At 44.3% G+C, this 17,692-nt stretch overlaps 1 protein-coding gene across 1 annotated transcript in view; it reads right to left on the reverse strand.

Annotated features, from left to right (window-relative positions):
* The window catches only part of BSPRY (B-box and SPRY domain containing), a 75,890-nt gene that overhangs the window by 50,551 nt on the left and 7,647 nt on the right, over positions 1–17,692 (reverse strand). Inside the window, exon 2 of the mRNA XM_069241278.1 lies at positions 16,768–16,866. Coding sequence (XP_069097379.1) covers positions 16,768–16,866 — 99 coding nt within the window. The remainder of the gene's footprint in view (positions 1–16,767; positions 16,867–17,692) is intronic.

Consider the following 17,692-nt stretch of genomic DNA (forward strand, 5'->3'; position numbering starts at 1 on the left):
TTTTCTCCAGGGATTTCAGCTGTTCTGAGCATCCTGAGTCCCAGCGGAAACTAGATGGGACTGTAGTTTTCTCACTTTACTCAAAATCTGAAATGGGCTCCTAGCTCCTGTTACAGATCACATTGGAGATTGCACGTTACTAGTAATGTGGGTCAAAATATGGTGGTGCAGGAATGTTCATCTAACAAATACAAAGCACATGAATGGCTATCTAGAACAGTAACAGGAAGATGGATAACAAAAGCAAGTTTTAGGAGCTCATTTATTAGTTATTGGGAGCAAAGATACGACAATGAAATGAAAAAAGAACTGGAGACACAAGCCAGTATGTACTGGGGCATAGATCATGTCAAAAAGAGAGTTCCACAAAGACACTAAAAAGAACAGTCAAGGCCAATCAATGTGTAGTTGTTTACAAAACAATTGCAGAGGTAGACCGGGTAAGTCCAAACATGAAACCACAAATAAGGGAATGCTAAAAGGACAAGAGACTTTTCTTCCCCCTTTAGAGATGTCTCATCTTTAATGAACTTTAAAAATTCATTCATATAGATCCCACATATAGGTCCCCAACTGAATATCTGGTGCCAATTGACTACAGCAGGGTAAGTGGTAATTTTTTTAAGTGATTACCACGCTGTATTTTGTGGAATTTAGATTGAATACAAAACCTCTCTTCAGGAGTGAAGAGAACTCGGATAAATCATAACAATTCATAAGAGTTAAAAAGGTGAGAAGTCATAGCCTTTTGTAAATTCAAAAATAAGTAAGAATGTCATAACATGTTAGTAGTTGTGAAAATTATAATGTATTCCTAGTTTGATACAACCAAGAAGGATCGGACATTGAAAAAAAGAGATGAATGCATATCAGTGGACCAACACTAAAAAACAGTGCTGAGAAGAAAAGGACTACAATATCCTCTTAAGTGAGGCACTCACCAAGCACAGTGTTGTCATCAATAATGTCAATTCTGATGTTACACTGATGTCATGAGTGATGTAATATGTGAGGTAATTAGCAATTCATGGCGAGGGCGTGTTACAATTAATTTAAGGCACATGTGATAGTTACTTTAACCTTTGTTTTTTTCAGAGAATTTCTAAGGTTGTTTTAATGTAAAGCCAAATATTATTACAATTCCAACTATAACATCACATTAACATTTGGCTTTTTCAGTGAATTTCAATTTTTTAACGTAAAGGTAGATGTCCTCTGGCTGTGTGCAGTGTGAGGTTGGGTACCTCCATCCCTCATCGCAGTGCATGGCTGACTATGACATATACCAAGATAAAGGGTGTCATTTTAAACAAGGAAGATCTACTGCCTTTGTCAAAGGGTCAGAACACCAAAATATAAAAAGTGTCTGGGCTATTGGGGTCAGCACATCAACATATATACAGCAGATCCACTGACATTGTCAAAAAGTCACCAATAACTACAATCACTGTACACCGTGCAATGTTTAATAATACTGATTGTCACAAACTGTTTTCAATAAAGCATTAAAAAAAACATTACACATATCTTTGAGCCTTTTTAAAAACATTTTACTGGCCACAAAGTGTAGCCATTGAACCAACCACAAGGGGTCTCTGCATCGCAGCTGAAGAGCATACAACAGCAGCTTGGAGTGCTTTAGGTAAATATCCTAAGCGCTCCTGGGGTCATGTATTTAATGACGCAGAAGACTTACTGTTTTTTTTTTAATTGTAAGGGGAGGGTGGCTGCTGCATTAAAAAAATGCTTTATGGTGCCCCTGCCTAGGGACAGCATCGTGATCCAAAATATAAATAAAAGCCTTCACAGGGAATTATGGGGAGCTTCTTGCTTGGAGCAGTGAATTATAAATGAGCAGGTCAGGCAACTCATTTATTATTCTTTTTTATACATACATATATATTTTTTTACGGGCGTCTCAGTCCTGTCGGGGACACTCGCACTTTATAATATGTTTGGAGCCGTGGGGAAGGCTCAGAAAAGTGGTGCTGCACACCCTCTTCCCCTCCTAAAAAAAGATATTGGTGGCCCCCTGGCCAACTCCCGAAAGCTTATCTATTACCACAGAAAAAATGTTTTTGGCCCTGGGGATTGTCCATCCAGACTAAGGGAGTTGGGGTATCCCCACCCTGCTCCCTGCATGTGTTTATCCACGTTTTACCAGGACAGGGGACTGAGTCCCCGAGTTCTGAAATGGCTGCAGCTACATTTTTCTTTATGTGGTTGCCTTTAGATCGGGATGTAATGGACACTGCCAGGGCCTCCGCAGGTCGGGGGCAGTAATAATTGAAAAAGAACCCCTTACTTGTCAGTGCTGTGTGTGTCTCTGTTAAGCAGGTGCAGCATGCTCTGAGCTGACGCTGTGCCAAAGAAAAATAAAAAAACAATTTCTTTCAGTCACAGCCTGCAAGCCTTACAAGTGCGGGTGGGGCCCCCTATTAGAGAGAGTCCTCCACAGGACACTGCGCTTCTAAGTGGGAAAGAGGCTGCACAAAACTGACTGGATGAGAGGTAAGAGGGCCACCTTTCCTGGAGAAAAAAAAACAGTATAGTTGCCAAATTGTCAGATTATTTAAGTGTCACATTTCTGTGCCCTTATGTATAAAATGTCCATGACAGGTGTGTGACTTCTTCGGTGACACTCTAACATACGCAAAAATAACAGTCATGACCATGCAAATTTAATAGGTTTCAGAAATTAGACCTTTTTGGGCATGGGCATTTCAATTGCCTGGAAATAGTGTGGATTCGCACTTAGCAACCATCTGAATAGCATCATGTTTAAGTAGGTCAAAATGCTAATTTTCCACTGGAAATATGGTGAATGCAAGCTTCTTTTCATCTCAAATTATTGACCCTTGATTGGAAGTCTTTTCAGTATGCATTTTATCAGTAATGGCCCAAACATTGCACCATATCTTGCAGCCCTTATTTCTCTGGGAGGCATTAAGCATGACAGTGTCTGACCACTGTAGTGCTTAAATGCCCACAGATGGGGTTGTGGCACTATTTAAATGAAGTTGTGGTTGTCTGCTGTCTTACAATCAACTAAGAGAGGAACCACCGTTGTGCTCCAGATCGAGGTCCGGTGTCAGCAAATCAGTGGGTGTCAGCAAAACAGTGTCAGCCACTCCGTTCCATATCCAGCAGCGGCTCGTCCTTAAGGGCAGAGGGGTCATGCCCCCACTCCTCTTGGACATAAGGAGTGTCTGTTAGGCTGAGCAAAGGTCAGCTTGACAGACACTCTTTATTTTCTGGTCAGGCAGCCAGGAGCAAGACATATCCTGAATGTGCATTCTTCTGACTGCCTGGGCTGAACTTTGCTGGGCTGAGGAGGTCACAGGTCCTATGGGCATGACTTCCTCAGCTCAGCAAAGGTCTCAAGGACCTCCCCCTCCTGTCGAGGGACAGCATTAGTGCAGTGGCGGCCGGCAGCTTTAGGAGGGAGGGGGGCGGGCGGGATATACACACACACACTAATTCTTTCACACACAAACAGGCACGCATGCACGCACATCCATTAACAACACTCATACCATTCAAACATGCATGCACGCACCAAACATTCATTTTAAAAGATCGCACACACTCATTTTTTCACACACGCACGCATGCACCCACATCCATTAACAACACTCATAACACTCAAACATGCACGTGCGCACCAAACATTCAATTTAAAACATCACACACATACACACAAATACACTTACCTTCAGCCTCCAGGTCCCAGGAGGGTTGGGACTGCTGCTTTTCCTCATTGGCTCACCTTAGGTCCCTGATTGACACTCGCCCTGGGCACTTCAGGGCTGAAACCTGAAGCGTCCAGGGAGAGTGTCAATTGGTGACGCTTTCCTCGTCACCCAGGGGAGGGCCTCGAGGCACCTTTGCTGAGCCAAGGAGGTCACGCCCATAGGAGCTGTGACCTCCTCAGCCCATCAAAGTTCAGCTGAGGCAGCCAGGAGTCTGCGCAAATCGCGCATGTCTGCTCCTGGCTGCCTGAGATGAACATGGAGAGTGTCTGTCAGGCTGACCTTTGTTCAGCCTGACAGACACTCTTCATGAGGGGCAAAAGGTGGGGGGCGAGGGGGGGGTGGCCCTTAAACCCTAAAGGACGGGCCGCCACTGTGTCAGTGACAGCCTCGTACCAGGGCGCTTCAGGTTTAAGCCCTGAAGTTCCCAAGGCTGAGTGTCTAACACTGACACCTCGTCACAGTGTGGGTGGAGTCAGCAGTCTCTCTGACCTCATCCTACTCTGTTACAAGGTAGGGACTGATGCCTCTCCTCATTGGTTGACCTAAGGTTAGCCAATAAGGGGAGGCTGCAGTTCCAACCCTCCTGGTACCACCGAGGCTTCTCTTCCTGAGCTGCAGTGCAGGTAAGTGTTGTTTTTTATTGACTGTTTGGGGCATGCATGTATGTATGAAAGTATTCATTATTTGTGGATGAATGAGTGTGTGTGTGTCTGCTTGTGAATGCATGTGTGTAAGGGAGTGTGCATGTGTGTGTGTGTGTGTGTGTGTGTGTGCCTCCCCACTCCCGCACCCTTCTCATTTGGATTTACTAGCCTCCACTGTCCATATCACAAACTTCCCTTTATAAGGGGAAAAATGGCTGTCAACACAGCTGCCAATGTCTAAGTACTACTTAAAAATAATATGTAATAAACACACTTCAGTCACGTTTTATGCGCAGATCAATCAATCTCACCTGATATATGCCCAAACTATCCTGGCTGTTGTTTATGTATTCACCACGAGTTGCTGGATGAGCACATGGCCTGCCCTGAGATAGAGTCCAGGCTTGGCACATATCACTGAAGGAGCCTTGAGGGAAACTATAAACAGCATCATGTTACTTTTTGACACTTGGCTTGCCTGGCTGATTGTAAGATGATAATTATCAGTTAGGGGTCATTAGGGCAGCTGTAGAACACATTTGAAAATGTTTTCTTTTTACATAGACTGTTTTCTATAAAATGACTACTGATAAGGGGAAAATACCAGCTTTAGGTGATTTGTATAATTTTTGTGTCAGAAATGATATAAAAATACTCGTTATGCCGGTAGAAAACTATGGGTGGGTGGAACTTGCAGAGTTTAACTCTGTGGAATTATGCAGTTACATGAAACCTTTGTGAGATTCAGTGGAGTTCCGCGAATGGGCAGTGGTGTAATACAGGGCCCCACAGTCCCCAAAGGCGTGGGGGCCCTGAGCTCCAGGGAGCCCCCTCAGCACAGTACCCTGGCCTGAGAGCTCCCAAGTGAGTCCAGAGGGGGGCCTCCATGTGCTTTGCAGGGGGCCCCCACAAGTTTCATTATGCCACTGCAAACGGGTAGAAAGCACGTCACGCTGATCTGTAGTGCCAGGAGCTCGTTCCATGCTGAAACATCAACGTGAATGGCACTATGCGGCGCCCCAGAGGGCGCTGCTGCTCAAGTCAATTTTGTTGCCATTGGAATAGATTTTGTACTAGAGCATCAGCTTTCTCACCACGAACAGTTGCAACCACTTCTGTTGGGAAAATCTCGCTGAGTGCCATCCTCGCACCTGAAAATCGTGTTACAGGACACCATTTCTTACTTGCGCTCGCCAACTTAACATTGGCAAACCACACGAGAGAAAAAACTCCGCAACGAGGCGGCATGCAACTTATCATCCACTCCCATATAAAACTTGGAAGGTGGCAACCCTCGGCAGAGGATGTGAGCAACTCTAGCAACAGGACCAGGACTCTGCTCGGAGGCAGTGGAGTAAACAAAGCATAGCCAGGCCCGCAGCCCCTGAGGGGACCCAGCTCTTACTGCCAAGGGGACCCTCCTCTCAGCATGTGCATAATGCATCTGATTGATGCTGTGTCAAGCGGCCCAAGTCTTCACATTTGGATGACGGTGGCTTGAGAAGTGGGAGCTTAGGGTAGCTGGGCCCATGGTTTACGAGAGATTGTTACTCCCTCTGAGGGTTAAATATATTATACAACATGTATCTCACATTTTAAGAATCAGTGGAAGGCGACGTGCACCGAAGACTACTATTGCAAGTATTGCAGTAATAATGTGCAAAAGATGATTACAGCAATACTTGTCATAATGAAATCTTGCACGATCTTTTTTACCTGTGAGAGGCTTGTTGTACAATCATTGCCACGCTTCCAGGAGGGCAGGATCTCCCTTAAACTGTAGCCCCACTCACTCAACTCACTCAAGAAGTCACCTCCCAGTTCTTCAGGCTTTCAAATGGTTTTGTTTTAAAATGAGGCCTTGGAGCAACTTTACCCCAGCATACCATCAGCGACTATCCATTGCCTCTCTTGGCAGTCCGGTGCCATGTGTACGAGCAGGGAATACACCACTTCTCCAGGCAGGTAGTGACAATAATGTTTTAGTAAATCCCCTCTAAGGATGGCCCACATAACTTCTTCCGCAACATCCCTCTCCCCTGTGTTCTGTCACTGTCCGCATGTACACATAAAAGCGACTATTAATTAATTGTTAACGAGAAATGGGGCTTAAGCCACTTCAATGGCTTTTATTTCTGGCAGGCAGCTCAGGAGGTGGATGTACCTGCTACACATATGTGGATAACTCACAAGTCTACGGGTCTGAATCCTGACTAGGCTGACTCATAGATTCATCCTTCCCACGCCGAGTGCCATTGAGCTGGCCAATAATGGTATCTTTTATTCATCACCTAAAGGTAACAGTATTTAATTACAGTACACAATTATTGACACTTTACCTATGTATCCTCGTGAAAATGTGAAGCTCTGCAAATAATGGTAAATAGAAAATAATGTTTCCAGCCTCGATGAAAAATGTCGTCTATTGCTTGCATGAAGAAAAGACACTACAATATACTGCTTAGATAGCTCGGTGAGTTGAGCAAAAGCTGCATTTAGAACTCAGTAAGTCATGTCAAAGGTCACTGCAATGATTTGTTCAACGTTGCAACTCAGTAAGAGCCATATGAGTTAATGCACCTTTGAAAGAGAGCTCCAACCCCATCAGATGTTTCAGTGATGCTGTCTTTGCTCAGGACTGTGTGTTTAATCAGCAGGTCAAAGGTTCCAACAGTAGGACCATTAAAGGGGTTATGGGACCTGTTGTAGTGATCACTGTCACTGTGTAGTTCATAAGCACTATTCCAATTTCGATAGCGTGGATGGTAGTATGTGCTGTAGACGCACAGAGGCACAATTATAGTAAATCGCGAAGTTTAACAAGTCAGCTAAAGAGGATGCATACAGTTATTAGATTGGTTGGGAAATTATGTGAGATTTCTAGCTTAAAAAGTAGAGGCATTCTATAGTCACATTATTTACAAAAAATAGGTAAAAGACCTTGTTAAACAAGCAAAACATCTACAGTGATGGTTATGCAGATAGGAATTCAGTCACAACATTATTACGTGTGCTGTACATGGCGCCTTAGTCTCAGATTGAACTCTTTTATTGAGGTTGCAAGATGAATGTATGTATACCACTGAGATCTCTTTGTAAACTGCAGATCAAGGGTTAAAATTTCAGCAGGTCCAAATATGTCATAAACACCTGTGTACCTCTGGGTTCGTGACCTACAGTCTCCCCCAAATAGTTCCACTGCTTAGTTTCTTAAATTAACAGTATCCTAATTCAACAACCCTAGCCTACAACAATAGAAAAATATGTCTCTCAACATTAGGTGGCTGAATAAAGAGGAATATGCCCCCTTTCCCAATTGAATTTCTTTGAACAGAATGGATTTTAAGATTACATCTTTCTTATTGTGTGAGCACCATATGTAAGTGCACCAGGGAAGGTAAAGCAGAGAGAGCAGGAGCACGAAGGGAAAAACAGATGTAAATAGGCAACTAGAACACACCCTGCTCCCCACGCCTACAAAGCATATCCAAGACTAAATAAGGTCATTCAGTACCCTTGGATGTATGGTCTTGGATTCTGGAAATTAACGACGACCCATTTGGTGACCTCTACCTGCATGAAGGAGCTTCTCTTACACTTAAAGTCCGCCCTCAGCCTTACCTACTAGGTGAGAAAGGCACATAAACTCCTCTTGTTCAAATCTTTCTTAATGAAATGTAAGGCTTCCTGCGAGCTAAGGTTGCTAGATTGAGGTCCTGAAAAGAATAGAACATAACCACCACCACACAGGATCTGTCCTCTGTGAATAGATGCTCTCAAGATCTCACGCCCCATGTTCACCTGTCTGAGGACCACCATGTCACCTACCAACCACTCCACCAGAACCTCTAAACTTTCCAGGTGTACTTGTTTTGTCATCGGCGAGTCATCTACTTTCTGATTGTGACCCAGAGGTCAGATTAAAGTCTCAATTTCCATCTAAAGCTGGTCATCTGTCAAATCAGGCAGTGCCCTCAGAACTCTCACTGCTCGTCTAGACACATTATCAAGCAGTTCCAGTCTGGACTCTATCCATAGCATATTATTTTCCAGACCCATCATGTAGGTCACTGCTTATTGCTCTGAGGAGATTAAATCAGCCAATCTCTTATAAACCAGGATTTGTAAAGTGCTGCAAATCACCCATGAGGTTCTCAAGGCATCTGAATTGTAGGCACAGGCATATTAAGTAATTTGCCCAGGATCACAAGATCTTGAGCCGACACCGAGACTCGAACCTGGTTCCCCCATTTCCGAATTAGGCAGCTCAGGTCATTACGACGTCTTCTCACTCTTATTTAATGAACTGACCCACATTGTGCATTACTTTGTCCACTACCTCTATCAGTCGATCAGAGAGCCCCTGCAGTTTACACACCCCAGATCTAATGTCAAACTAACTATGTTCATTCTTTGTGTTGAGGTTAGACTGCAGGGCATTAATAGACTTCAGTATCATTATCGCCAAGTGACCCTCATGCTTTTCCACCATAGAAAAAGGCTCCTCTTGATTCCTTATTAGCCATCACTTGTCAAACCTTAAAGAATTCATTTATTAATTTGATGGCTGCTTCAATGGTCACATGAATGAACAGCATTCATATAAACAGAAGAACAGGACATCAGACTACCAGGTTTGGTGCTAGATGAGGGCTCATTAAGCCACTGTGCTGAAGGAAGACACTGAGTAGCAATGCAGCTCTTGTGTCGCTATCCAGGTGGCCAGAAGAACTGAGAGAGCCTGCACTCACCCACACCTCAGCTTCCCTAGCATCTCCCTTCATCTCATCAGAACACAAGATGGAAAGAAAAGCATCCAGGTCCGGTATACCAAGGAGATACTGGAGTGACAGGCAGGTCATATATCCAGTCACTTTTACTTCTGCCTGTGCTTCCAACCCTCCTCTACCACAGCCGATGAGCAACAGGAGGAATCTGCTTTCCACCACTGGCCTCACTTAAGAAGCTCATCATCAGGTGGGAGGAGGCACAATGCTGCTTTGTTCTTCATCCCCAGCACAACATGCAATTCAGTCAACCACTTGTTGTGATTACCACATGGCCATCTTGGGATCCAGCTTGTTCTGCTCCTTATAATGGATTTTGACTGATACTCAGATCTGATCGGGCAGGTCCCTGCACTGCCGTAAGTTGGCTTTTATCTTCTGGTCCATGGTGCGGGTACATGTTCTTGTTGCACAGAAGTTGGAGTCAGTGAAAGTCCATTGTCTTTTTCTGGCATCAGTTACTGGAGTGGTTCACTGGAGTTTGGCAGTGAACCAGTTTGGCTCATACTGCTTGAACTTTGAAATCCTCAGGGAGGCTAAGAGATTTTCAGGCAGACTCAATTCAACTCTGGGTACTCTCTCACAAACAGTCCACTCTTATGAACCACCTCTCTTCAGGGCTCAGACGTTGGGCTTCCCCTTTCTCTATCAGTCACCTTCCTCATGGTCCGACAGCCTTCTCCCCTTCATAGTATGTCAGGTAGGCTGTCAAATCACATGCAGACCCACAGCTCTTCCAGCAAGAAGTACAGACTTCAGGTGATACCCACTCACCTGTGGGAGACTGACTGTCCAGCAGTTACCAGGCTTGGATCACAGCATTTAATGGACGTACCCCCTTCCTTGTCTTGAAGAACTTGGAACTGAAACCAAGGAGGGTAGTTTCCTTCCCAATTTTATAAACATTTCCAGACATGGGATGTTGATCCCACTCTAATGCCCAGCAAGTGCTTTGGGATTGATCCTTTTTCATATTTCATGTTCTTTCTGCAGCTAAGACACATTTGTTGTAAAGGGTGATGGCTCACACAACAGCTAGTGACAACGTTTTATAGGAAAGAGTACCCACAACAACAACAATGATGTGTGAAATCTCTGCCTCTTTTTGTCATCAGCCTTCCTAAAGTAGCACTCTGAGAGAGACAAAAGGGGCAGGCCCTGCCTAGAAGTCCCCCTCCTCCCGATTACAACAGGATTACACTCATTCACCTCCATTCCTCTACCATTAACCCAAATGGCAGTGCTCAATGGGGTCTAATCAACAATTCCCTCCTAAAAAGTCACCACAGATTTTCTAAAGGCAGCAATATCTCCATCCTCCCAAACTTCAGTGTTTAGGGTCACACCCTCCCACTCATGAGTGCAGGCTTTATACTTCCACTGTCTAGAGAGGCTGCACCACACCCTCTGTCTTGTGCCATGTAAAACCAGAGGCAATCTAAAATGGATCCCACTAGTCTTATCAACCTTACAATCACATTCACGTTTTGCAACCATGCACACTTTACCCAACATGCACTTGACATGCACATGAGATGTGAGTGCAAGGGTCAGGGTGTCACTTAGAAGTGGAACTTTGCAGGAGTGGAGCCAATAGGAGTCACACTCCTTAATCAGACAAACAGATCTGTTGGGTGCTAGGATTATAAAAATGGCCAGTTGACACAACTTCTTACTGACAACTCAGGGACATGCTCACAGTCCATTGTCAGCTAAAGTGCAGGCTTGCTGTGCCCATCCAGGTCTCGGAACAGGTGTAAGACCGCACAGTAAAATAAATGGCATACTGGATTAGCATGTGAACTGGACCACAAAAAGTCAGAAAACTAGTTATCACATGAAGTTGAGTCACTCACAGGAGTGCATGCCCATTTACTATTTAGAGGACAGTCCCGTCCCAACAAGTGCCCTGTCCTGGGATGTTATATGAATTGTTACCCATGTATTATATGTGGTATACCCATGCAGCTCTCAGTGCAGTGAATTCAGCTTTCAGTGTGGTGAATGTTTTGTTTATTAACATTTGTACCCTCAAGTGTACGTAGCCTGTTTCAAGGCATTCTAGAGGTACAGAATGCCAATCCAGGATGGTGAAAAATTTGGGGCCAGATGTTCGAAGCATTTTTCAAGTCGCAAAAGAGCCGATTGAAAAATGCTTTTTGGGATGTACAAAGCCCTAACTGTTACCGAATCGCGGTTTGGGTTTTGCGATTCGGTATTAGGGAAGGGCGTGTCAAGGGCATCCCTTCCTAATACCGAATGTGGTCGCAAAACAATCGCAGTTAGCACCAGTTTGAAACTGGTGCTAACCCATTCGCAAATCACCCATGGGACCCCTTCCCCTTAGTGAATGGCAGTGAAAATATTTTTTCAGAGCAGGCAGTGGTCCCACGGACCCACTGCCTGCTCTGAAAAAATGAAAAGAAAACTTTTCATTTTTATTTTTGAAATGCATCTCGTTTTCCGTTAAGGAAAACGGGCTGCATTAAAAAAAAAACTGCTTTATTTAAAAGCGGTCACAGACATGGTGGTCTGCTGTCTCCAGCAGGCCACCATCCCCGTGAGGGCGGCCATTCCAAATGGGGTCGCGAATTGCGACCTACCTAATGAAAATTCATGGTGTAGGTCATTTGCAACCCCATTGGGAATCGCAAACAGTGTAAAGTACACTGTTGTACATCCGGGTTTGCGACTCGCAAATTGCGAGTCTCTAAGACTCGCAGTTTGAGGCTTGCAAAACCGGATCTTTGTACATGTGGCCCTAGGCTATTTAACACCAAACCTTATTATAATAAATGGCTTGTGTTCACTTTCCATGCATTATGGTAAAATAGTTATCAGTAGTGTGTGAAGTAATGTCGATGAGCTTGGAATTTTACAGAAGTTTTGTATGCTTTAAAAGCTTTATGAACTGTGAAGCTTATTTTTTATGGGCAGCTTTAGCAGCCCTCAGCTGTGGTGAGAATCTATTCCTGCTGCTATTCAAGGTAGAGGGATAGCTGCCTCTATATGTCTCCTGTACCCTGATCCAAGCCTCCACTTCGTGGCAAAGATCAGATTCCCCTGCCTGCCTCAAAAAGCCCCTTCAGGCCCCTGCCTACCACGCATGCCATCATCTGCGCTGTTTCCCCGGCATCCTGCGGTGTCTTTGCATCTACACATCTTATAACTGGTTGAAGACGTGGAAACCTACAGCACTCATTTCCTGTTGTAGGATATCCCACCCCACAGGGAACGCTGCAGCAGGATATAGTCATCAGCAGCAGGCTGAACAGGTTCAATTTATCTCTAGCAAAGTAGGGAAACTTCACTAACAGAAACGTTTTCCAATTTCACCCAACCTCAGATAACCAGATTTCCACTGAATACTATTATGCCTAAGAAGACCTGGCTAGATGTAAAGGGACAATAAGAGTTCCTCATGGACTGTTTCCTCCATGGCACTTACTGTGCTTGTTGATTTGTTTTTTTAACTGCAGCATCTGAAGTCAAAGGAAGTGATAGCCTGAGAAGAAGCCATTGCAGCTCTGCGACCAGTCTCCTACTGACTTCTGATTGGAAGCCCTTTGCCACTATTTATATGTGTCTGGTATCCCTGACTGCACTGAACAGATCAGTGAGTTCTCTTCTTGTCTTATCCTCTGCTTGCTGTTGCAGGGCTTTCTGGATTAAATACCTTCACTGTGCCTTCTTCGCTAATAACTTTTCTTGACCTTTGATCAAGATGTTTCCCGGTACCAACGCTAAGCACCTTTCCTCCCAGAAGGTGGCAACTAAGCTGTGAAGCAGTGGTCGGTATCTTGTCATGTGGCATTCCCCTCCACCCAGTCCAACCCGCCCCCATCAGAACTGCCATGGTCAACAGTCTGGAGCTTAGTCCCAGCAGCCAGTTTATAGGAATCCTTCTAGTTACTTATTTCCTGGGATGCATCCAGTGGTTAACCATGAGCAACCAACCTCCTTTTCTTCCTACCTTGATTATTTGCTACTCTAAGGACATCTTCCCCACGTGGACTTAGCAACAGTGAACTGGTTAGGCTTTCTGCAACCAATAGCGCTATCAAATTTCAATCACCCCTTAAGGTTAAACGTTTTATTAACCATTATGCGATCCAGTTGCTCCTTTCATTCAAATTGCCATTTTAGGAATTTCAGACCCAACCACTTCTTTTCAAAGACCTTGGATTTAAAAGAGGCCTCTACTGTTGTTTTGAAGGTTGGTAGCTTAGGGTCGCATTGGTTAGTTTATCAAGGCTACCCTCCTACGGGATATACTTGTTTCTGCCAGGGATCTCTTATTGCTGCTCTGCACGCAGTGACGTCAAATGAACGTTTCTGTGAAATTTGTCTGCATTCTGATTTATCTCATGCTCTTTATTGGGTCTGAATCACTGGTCTTTTTTTTACTTCTGAGGGATCTGCAAGATTCTTTCCTTCCAGATCTGGTATGTTGCCAGCAGATAGGTTTGATATTCCGTACTCCTTTTTCCCAAAAAACGTTAGTATAATTTCTCTGTATCATTTTTCTTTACTAAACCCTTTCGTACTCAACAGCTAATATCCCACTCCCAGAATCTGAGACTTCGGTGTGGTCGACAGTAAAATCTTTCTCAAGAGTACCCTGCAAAGTTGTGTTCTCATTAACATCTACTTGGTAAACAGTAACTTCTTAAAATAATTACTTTGCAGTCTCTCAGCCTTATTGCAAATAATTCAAAAAAAGGCTGCTGCCGAGGGTGACATCTGCATGCAGTTTAAAAAGCAAGTACCTGGTAAATTATTTACTTTCAGTTTGGAAACCGAAAACATATAATTTCTATATAATTCACTTGAAACAGCTCACGATGCCAGCCTTGGCTGCAGTATACTATTTGAGGTTGAATCTGAATGGTGCCCCGCCCAAACTCAATGGGGGAAAGCATACAAAACGCTCTCAGGAATGGGTTTTCTTTTGGTCGTCATAGGTACTTTGTACTGCGGGGATCTACTCGTGGGATTGCATGTTGTCCCGTGTGTGAACCCACTTCAAACAAAAAAGTTATGCCCAATGTGGAATTGTACAAGAAGTCTCTTCCCGCAGTGTCCCACCTATTGTGCAGTTATGCGGCTATTTAAAGGGGAAATTTCGCCCGCGTTTTCCATGAGTTTCTGAGGACTGTGAATGGCCCACAACACAAAATTCCAGAACCATCCTATAATTTCATTTTCACGGGAATCCTCTTCCCCATTCTGGGACAGAGGCTGTACCCACCACATAAAGTGACATTTTGCCATTATGGATGCAGGCCTAGAGATGTGTAGTTCTTCACAGGCCTCCACATAGCTAATTTGTGGAAGAATAAGTGAGGATGCCCAAAGCTCTGCTCAGAAGCCTGCATCCGGCACCGGTGCACAGAATCCCAAGGCTGCGTAGAACCCACCATATGGCTCTTTAATGGACTATTAGACACCCACTGCCCCTTCCTCTAAATCTTGCAGGTTCCGGCTTTCTCTCTTTGTGATTGTTTTGCTTTCTTTCTCTTTCTCCTTCTTTCCCCTTTGTGAGTTTTCCGTCTCTTGATTTCGGGAAGTGTCCAATGAGGAAAAATAAGTGCTGGTCTCCAGAAATGAGAGCCGGTGGGCCCCACCGGCAACCATCAACTCAGATTGAGCACTGGTCCTCCATCCCTCCGTTCACAGACATTTGGTAGGACTCCTAAAAAAGAATCCCCCTCATACGTATTAATGATGCGCAGTGCTTAATCTGATTGGGTGGTTGCAGATGGAGTTCACTTCACTCATTTTTGGAGACTACCACTTTTTTCCCACATCAGACTTTGATACAGAGTAAGACAGAGAAAAACACAAAAAGGGGGAAAGAAGGAGGGGGACAAAGATGGAAATTAGTGAGAAAAGTAGAAAGCAGGGAAGAAAGAAAACTGTAAGAGTGAGATGAAGAGGAAAGGTGTGTCTGTCTAGTGGCGGATTAAAGAGGCATGAGGTGGAACCACAGCCATACAGCCTTGGGATTCGGCACTGCGACATTCGGTAGCAGTAGCCACAGACTTCTGAGCAGAAAGAAATAAAATTTGGCAAAGCCAATGAGTCTGATTTGTGTTTTGAGTCATCAACCAGAACCATTGGCTTTGCCAATGTGTATTACCAAGTAGCAGGATGACACTGGTTCACTGATGGACACTGAACAGCAGTAGTGGCTCTTTTTCATCTTAGTGTTAGTCGTGAGGAAGGGTATCTCAACAGAAAACCCTATCCAAAATATCATCTGACAGAAACATTTTGTTTACAAACATTTTGCACCTTTGGAGTTAATATTAGAAAATCAACACTCATTGGGACGATATTTTTGTTAACGATATTTAGGACAAAATATTTCTGGCAGCCAATTTTTTTGCCAGCGATATTCTGCCATTCAACCAGCTAAACAGCAACAGTGGCCCAGGGCAGTGCTTAATTTGTGCTTGTTGTTTCCGGTGCGGAGCACCAGCACTTATTTTTGAGGGCCGGGGCTTATTTTTCTGCCTCAAGCATTTACTGCGAGCAAAAGACACATATGGGTAAGACGGAGGAAGAGAAAAACGAAAAAGCGTCACAAGGGTAGAAAGCAGAAAGCTGAAAGAGTAACCTGAAGGGTGTGGCTGCAAATGTATTAAAGAGGCCAGAGATGGTTTTGGGATTACACTGCCTCAATATTCTGCGTGTGAGTTAAATGATTGAGTCTTACAAAAGGGTCCAGTTACGTGCAGTTTTACGATGTAAATAGTACATCATCAATGCCACTGAACTAACCGGAGGAGGTAGGATGCCTCTAAACAGCCAAAACATAGCAGAATGACAGTGAGACTAAGGGCCATATGTACGAACACATTTTCCCATAGACACAGAATGGATAAAACCCCTTGCTACATCTGGCCCTAAATTACTCCTTCGGGCTGAGGAAGGATGTGATTGACAATGCTTCAACCCGAAGGCTGAAAGGTGCTGAAGAAAGCAAGTCACTTTTAGAAGGAGGCTGACCAAGAGCACAAACAGTGTCCATTGAACACAGGAGGTGTGGCAATGGCTTTGCCAGATCAAAAAAGGAATGACATGCTGTGAGGAGCAGACACACACTTCATCCGTGGCTATGGCAACTTGCTTGGACCAGAAGTTCTTTATACTCCGGGTGAGCACCTAGAGATGGCTTCATCTATGGTGCGCCTTACAAGTGTTTTCACTAATTCTTTCATTGTTCAGGGGACAGAATTGCTCTGGCAGTACTTGGGTGATCATCAACTGGTTATTGATTTGACACCAGAGGCAAATGTATTTAGCAAGTAGATATCATCTTCATTATATATCTAATGGCAACAGCACCTTTGTGTTCTTCACACACCTCCCAGTACCCGCGTCCTGCCACGTCCCTAGTCCACTGAAGAGGAAACCCAAGGCACACAGAATTCAAATGGTCTCCCAGAGTAACTGTATCCTCGCGGGCTTTCAACAGGCTCATTCTCTGAGTGAGGGGCCTGGGTGGATTCCTTCCCCGTGCACTGACAGATAAGAAAAGCTGAAACCCCGAAGCCAGAGCAAGACAACACTTACTGCCACGCTTTGGTTCTTTCCCGGCAGCACCTCTGCCACGTACTTCTCAATCCCTGCAGTTTTGAGCTGAAGTGTCTCACAGTGATCCACAATTTTATTCTGGAAATACAAAAAGAGAATGTTAGGGGGTACAGTACATTTTCTCGTTTAGAATCAGAACTCAACTGCCATTTTAAGTTCCTGGTACAATGACCATAGGATCTCTGAAGCAAATCCCATACAATGACCATAGGATATCTGAAGCAAATCCCATACAATGACCATAGGATCTCTGAAGCAAATCTCATACAATGACCATAGGATATCTGAAGCAAATCCCATACAATGACCATAGGATCTCTGAAGCAAATCCCATACAATGACCATAGGATATCTGAAGCAAATTCCATACAATGACCATAGGATATCTGAAGCAAATTCCATACAATGACCATAGGATATCTGAAGCAAATTCCATACAATGACCATAGGATATCTGAAGGAAATTCCATACAATGACCATAGGATCTCTGAAGCAAATCCCAGTGGCTTTACATGCACTCTACTGCTTTGAATGGCAATTACTACACCACAAACAACGTGCACATCTACTGGGGGTTCTGTTTTACATTTGCTCTCGTTGGGATATTCACTGCCAATATTGGGGAAGCAGGTAAGGGGCATGAAATGCATCCCAAACCTCAGAGGCATTGACTCCTAAGGCTTGGAGGTATCAACTGTACCCAAACATACAAGGTTACCCCTTGCTTTCAAGGACCATGTTAGACATCCAATGCACCACCCGTCACTGAGGGTATCCACTGCTTTCCAGGACCTTGAAGGCGATCCTTTGCTTTTTGAAAATCCAGGTAAGCATCAACTGCTTTTCAGAACCCTGTTAAGCTACCACTGCTTTCCGAAACATTGGAGGGCACACACTACCCTC

The sequence above is a fragment of the Pleurodeles waltl genome, chromosome 6 (genome assembly GCF_031143425.1).
Source record: "Pleurodeles waltl isolate 20211129_DDA chromosome 6, aPleWal1.hap1.20221129, whole genome shotgun sequence".
Classification (NCBI taxonomy): Eukaryota; Metazoa; Chordata; class Amphibia; order Caudata; family Salamandridae; genus Pleurodeles; species Pleurodeles waltl.